General features: G+C 32.8%; 1 protein-coding gene across 1 annotated transcript; it reads left to right on the top strand.

Moving 5' to 3' along the window:
* Positions 1–3,575: 3,575 nt before the first annotated feature.
* On the top strand, positions 3,576–5,361 carry LOC106305325 (lipid phosphate phosphatase epsilon 2, chloroplastic). The gene is made up of 6 exons (XM_013741701.1): positions 3,576–3,616; positions 3,692–3,987; positions 4,060–4,230; positions 4,835–4,889; positions 4,983–5,056; positions 5,134–5,361. Exons 2-6 carry the CDS (start codon positions 3,718–3,720, stop codon positions 5,359–5,361), a joined length of 798 nt encoding a protein of 265 aa, XP_013597155.1. The 5' UTR covers positions 3,576–3,616; positions 3,692–3,717.
* The last annotated feature ends 726 nt before the right edge of the window (positions 5,362–6,087 follow it).

The following is a 6,087-nucleotide window of genomic DNA, read 5'->3' as shown; positions in this document are numbered from 1 at the left end:
TGGTTTAGTTTGTGTCCTATTTTTCATTTGTATTATCTTCTCATGAACTATGCCCCGTTTTGGAGGATAATACTCTTTTTTAGTTTTGGTGATATTTCGACTCAACTTATTCTCTATCAGAAGATGGTTCGATTTAGTATAAAAAAGTAACAGATTTAAATAATTGTTTGTTAAAGTCAGAAACAATGTTAATCAATTTCTTTTTGAAACAGAAAAAATTGGCTGCTTTTGTGGAGATTCGAACCCGGGTTTGGCTTAGAAAGACTATAGTTTTCAGATTTCATTTACTTTATTTCTACCGAGATCTCATCAATGGCATTTAACAATTTTTCTAGAGATTATTTTTCTTCAGTCACTTATAAAACATTTTCAAAATGTATCATAAACCAAAATTGTGTAGCTGTAAACTTAGTTAGACTTATGAACTTAATTTATCAATTGAAATAGACCAAGTAAGAAGCCTGCTAATATGTAGCTTTGTAGTTCCTCTTGAAGACGGAAGACCTATAAATGTGAACTCAATAATTCTAAAATAACAATGTTTAAATCATTTGTGAATTTAATTATTTTACATTAAAAATAATCAATAAAATAAAAAATTGAACATTACTAAAGTTAAATGACTGTCAACCCATTTTTGACCATTTTTTAAAACACTTTTTTTTTAAACACAAACTTCATATTATATACAATTTCTAATGAACAACACAACAATTGTAAGTTTTAACCATTTTAAATTCATTGAAAAAGAACAACGAATAAATAAATAACTTGATTTTTCTATTAATTGGTATTTTATGATAGGTTCTAATGTATATTTACAAATACAAATTTAGAATTATAAATTTAACTAAAATTATAGGAAAAACCCGGGTGTAGCCCGGGAGAGGCTCTAGTGGTGCTAATTAGTAGATAATTCGAACAAGAGAAAGTTTATAATAGAAAAAGTGATTGGATATACAGGCTGGTTCGACCCACGATATGTATATATAGTATGGATATATTTGCTTCCGTTAAATAGTTCCCTTTAAAATTATGCGCATGTAATACTTATTCCGAAGCATCATTCTTCTATCCACAGACGCACACTTGCACGCACGGGTAGATTTGTAAAATTCAGGGATTTATCGTATTCAATTTGGTAAAAATATAGGAAGTACCATCTATACTATTAAAAGAGAATCTCTACTAGAATTCTACTCATAGTTTTTAAAATTATTTACAAGAGAGTGTCACTCCCTAATTTGGATTTTTCTTTTTATTAATTCGCTTGCTAAATTTATAATCTATCTTTTAAAAAAAAATTTGACCCGTAATTAATTCGCTTGCCATATTTATAACTACTCATATTTATATCCAAAATATTTATAACAAATGCCGCGCCATATTTATAACCGACGATATTTATTGTATAAAATCCTTATTTAAAAAGAAATAAATAACGCGGATCAAAATCTAGTATATAATTCAAAGGAGGAGATGAGTAGCGACGCATAGCAGAAGATTGTTTTCAATGCTGGGGTCCTGATTCAAAACTTTGACCACTGTAGGCTATGTGGTCAGTGACAAAATCATCATCAATTTCAGCACTATTTGCTGCGACACGATACCGTCCATATTTAACCCATTTTTCAGTTTTCACTCTGATATCTATTTTATTTGACTCAAAGTCTTCTTCATTTTCTGACCACAACATTGCGTTAAACTGTACTTTATAGATTCTGTTGTGGTCAAAATGGTTGTGGTCAGAAACAATTTGCATTAGTTGCATCATCAACCGTCCGAACCGAAAACCGAATACAATTTGCATTAATTGTAAAAATATATTTTCATTTAACTTTTACAACTTATATCAAATATTAATACATCAAAAAATTATCGACTAAATTCTTTAGCAAATTTTTTAAGAGTTACAGACTAACCAATCTTCACATAATCAGAATTTTAATTATTTATGAATAAAAGAATATATAGTTCGGTGAGTTCAATAGAAAAACTTGTACGTGGGAGAGAATCTATTTACACATCAGAATGAATATATAAACCAATATAAAGATAAACAAGAATATATTTCTAAGTAAACTTATAGTATTTCAATTGGTCAAAAAAATTGTTCTGTCTTTAGTTTTCATTTTCCCTTTGAAAAATTTGTTAAGCATATTTTTTTAAGGGATTTCAAATTTAAGGGGGGGGGGGGTGTTAGTGAGATGTGAATTTCTAATGATTGTTAAAATTCTTTTAATTCTAGTGTTATTGGTTAAATTGATTCTAACATTCTTACTCAAATCTAGTGTAATTGGTTTTATGATTGTTTAATGACTTATAAAATTCCTTGTTATTCAAAGAGTTTGGTTTTTAATGATTCTATAATTCAATCAAACCTAGTGTTATTGAGACTTGAATTCTAAACAATTTTACTCATAAAACAAAACTTCACAAATCTTGCATATAACCTCTTGATTCTTAAAATCACTAAACTAGCATATTTTGATTTAACTTTTTGAATATGAAAAACTATTTACAACTCTTTAAAAATTTAACAAATCTTTTGATTCTTACGATCAACCAGCTCTACATAAATTATACTCCCACTAAACCCTCCTAAAGACAAATGAATACAGTATGGTTTAACAACTATAACGTTTGAAAAAGTATGACGAGACATGCCTTATAATCAACCAAGTATTAGCTTACAAAAGAGAAGACTTATGATACATAAGCTTAGTGAAACAAGAGAAGAATGAAATTATTAGGAAGATGGAAGGTGGTATATGCGGCCTCGACAACCTTGTTTACCTGACGACCTTGTTTACCTTTTCTTCTTACCGTTTTCCATTCCATATCTTGAAATTTTTGAAATGGTTTTATTAACCTTCCACTTTGTGACATGGTGAGGTTTGCTGTAGCATCACTCATAAATCCGTCTCCGTCATCTTGTTCATTATGATCAATTTGATTGACAAGGAGGCTGCCATGTTCAGGAGAGTGTGGAGAGACAAATGAATTATCCGTTGAAACTAACTTGGTTTTGAAAACAATAAAAGGTGATGGAATTTTTTCCATAATAATAGTTTTGAGTCGGAGAAGTTAAGCATATTCGAAATCCAATATAGACGAACTTTCATATAGCGTATACAAAATAATTTGTATAATATATACATCACATGTAGACTAGTGAGTGTGTAGAAAATACGAAAATAAGCAACAATGTTGTGAAACGATGAGACATGTTACATGCATAATATTCTGAAGCATAAACGACGTGTACACAGGCTTTCTCACCGTTAATGCATTATTTAGGTTATATTCGGGTTCGGGTCTCAACTTACTAACATCAATTTCATTTATTTTTTTGTTCTCTACCATCTCCATTGGTTAGGAAAAAAAAAGGACACAAATTCCTTGCCATCACAAAAAAATGGGCCTATTTGAGGAAGCAAGTGATATGACAATTGATATGGGCTAATTATGACGAACGCAAGATGTATAGCAAACGATCATAGTTCTTAACAAAATGATCAAAATCCAATGATGGTATTGAACATAGTATATCTCTGCTCAGTTGTGATAATAACCACAACTTCTGACGAGACACCCTTGCGACAGACATAAACAAGTAATATGCTGTTCGTCTTTACGATTTGTTCCTAGAGTTTTTTTTTTAAAATCTTACAGCCATTTGACTTTTTAGGTGGACTTTCTCTTTATCTTTGGATTATGGCAGCGTCATCATCTCTTGTTACCTTCCACAAACTCACCTGCAGTTTCTGTTTTGGTCCTTCCTCTGCTCCCGCTTACCTTACTTCCGGTCGAAGAAGGAGATTTTGGTCTGTCTCTGCCCCTCAAACCATGGCCGATTTAGTCAAAACCCATGCTTGGAGAGATGGTGAAGAAGAACGGTTTCAGGCGCTCGAGCAAGATGCTTTCATTAATAACCCGTCCAACGATTTGGTCTCCGATGGGATCAACGCCGTAGCTAATCGTCTGGTTGGTATTCGAATTCTTTTTTTTTTTATTTTTATTTTGAATTTTGGTAACTTAATTCTTCAAAGATGGCAGAGCAAATGGGTTGTTGCTGGTTTATTTGGATCTGTTCTGCTTCTACGACATGATGGTGCAGCCTTGTGGGCTGTCATTGGATCCGTTTCCAATTCAGCTCTCTCGGCAGCTCTCAAACGCATACTTAACCAAGAGAGACCTGTTGCCACATTGCGTTCTGATCCTGGGATGCCATCTATTGAAGCCCAAACTAAAGCCCAAGTTTATGATCCATTAGAAGCTTTTGTAATCCATGTAACTAGGGTTTCTAGATTCCTATATATGTTGTTATGTGCTTTGATGAATGTAATTTTGTTGCTCATAGAAGCAGCCTCCATCAAATATATTTATATGAAATCAGTCCATATTTTAAACTCTTGAAGACAAGATTAATGCCTTTCTACACGGAGATTTACATGAAACAGTTTATATGAGACAACCTGCTGGATTTGTTGATGAAGAACATCCTGATTACGTGTGTCTGCTTCACAAGACAATCTATGGACTGAAGCAGGCTCCCAGGGGTTTGTTCGATAAATTCAGCACATTCCTTCTTGAGTTTGGCTTCATCTGCAGCTTCTCCGATCCTTCAATGTTCGTCTGCATAAAGGGTACAAACATCATTATTCTACTCCTTTATGTAGATGACATGCTAGTGAACGGAAACAATTCTAAGCTACTACAAGATCTACTAGAAGCACATAACAACATATATAAGAATCTAGAAACCCTAGTTACATGGATTACAAAAGCTTCTAATGGATCATAAACTTGGGCTTTAGTTTGGGCTTCAATACCATCTTCTCATGCTCAGTCCATTTCTTTCATCTATGTCTTTACCATCTTCTCTGGTCAGCCGCAGCAGCTAGTCAATTCTTCCATCTCTGTTTCTACTTGCATTTGGGTCATCTCTTAAACCGATGGATTTTTTCATATTTCCGCAGTTGTGGAGTGGCTTGGAACCAACGAACTCTCTCTGTTCCTTAGCGGACTCATCCTCGCATTGGCTTCTTACTTTGTAAGATAAGTCAAAACTTAGAGTAGAATCATATATAAACAAATCATTCACTTAATACTGATGTTAATTGTACGCAGATATGGTTAAGGGTGTCTCAGAAGCTTCACACGACCAGTCAAGTGGTGGTTGGTGCGATCTTTGGTTCCGTTTACTCCACCTTATGGTACATAACTTGGAATTCACTTGTTCTCGAAGCTTATACCTCATCATTCTCTGTACAAGTAGCCGTCTTTGCTGTTGCTGCTGCATCTGCTTTAGGCTTTACAGTTTATGTGCTACTTAACTGGTTCAAAGATGACAGATGATTTAAGGGTTTTAAAAAACTAATCTCCTTATGTCATTCATTCCTATTGTTTTGAGTTATAGTGTTATTGTAATAACTGGAGTTTTGCAATAAAGCTGATCTAATGTTCATTAATTTTGTTTACCTAATGTTTTCTTCATCGAAATGTACAGTAAAAATGAACATTCATTTCATTCATTCTCTCTTATTTTTTTCCTCAAAATCACATTATTTTTTCTATATTTTTCCTTACCTTTTTCCCAATATCATCTCAAATCTTATGCCATAAACAAAATAAGTAACACTCATCATATACATAATTTGAAAATAAAACATTAACAAAAAAGTGTAAATAAAGCTCATAAAACTCAAATATTGTTCTCAATCTTCCAAACTCACATGAATTCGATGAATATAATAAATTGATACGGATGTTCTCATTATCCTCATATGTCATTCTGAAGATATCCAACGTCTTCAGAGCATCATCATACCGAAGGAATCGCCTGAGATCATCCAAACCAATAAACCTTCAAAATAAACAAAGAACTTCAATCAAGGTTTGTAATTTCCAACTTTCTGTTTCCCTTCTCACATGGAATCCAAATTTTATCATAGCCGCGACACCTTTTTTAATCATCATTATCTTTCTCTGTCATGATGATAGATGTAGCGGTTTAGATCTTCAAACTTCGACACTATGTTTTGTGGCAAATATTGACTGATTAACATGGTTGGGAAATTGACA

The sequence above is a fragment of the Brassica oleracea genome, chromosome C7, assembly GCF_000695525.1.
Source record: "Brassica oleracea var. oleracea cultivar TO1000 chromosome C7, BOL, whole genome shotgun sequence".
Classification (NCBI taxonomy): Eukaryota; Viridiplantae; Streptophyta; class Magnoliopsida; order Brassicales; family Brassicaceae; genus Brassica; species Brassica oleracea.
Note: the sequence above shows the minus strand (reverse complement) of the source record. Positions and strands in the feature narration are given on the sequence as shown.

Coding starts and splice junctions, on each gene's coding strand:
- LOC106305325 (XM_013741701.1), top strand. CDS start 3,718: ATGGCAGCGTCATCATCTCTTGTTACCTTCCACAAACTCACCTGCAGT. Junction 3,988..4,059: donor ACGCCGTAGCTAATCGTCTG/GTTGGTATTCGA, acceptor CAAAGATGGCAG/AGCAAATGGGTTGTTGCTGG. Junction 4,890..4,982: donor TGTCTTTACCATCTTCTCTG/GTCAGCCGCAGC, acceptor ATATTTCCGCAG/TTGTGGAGTGGCTTGGAACC.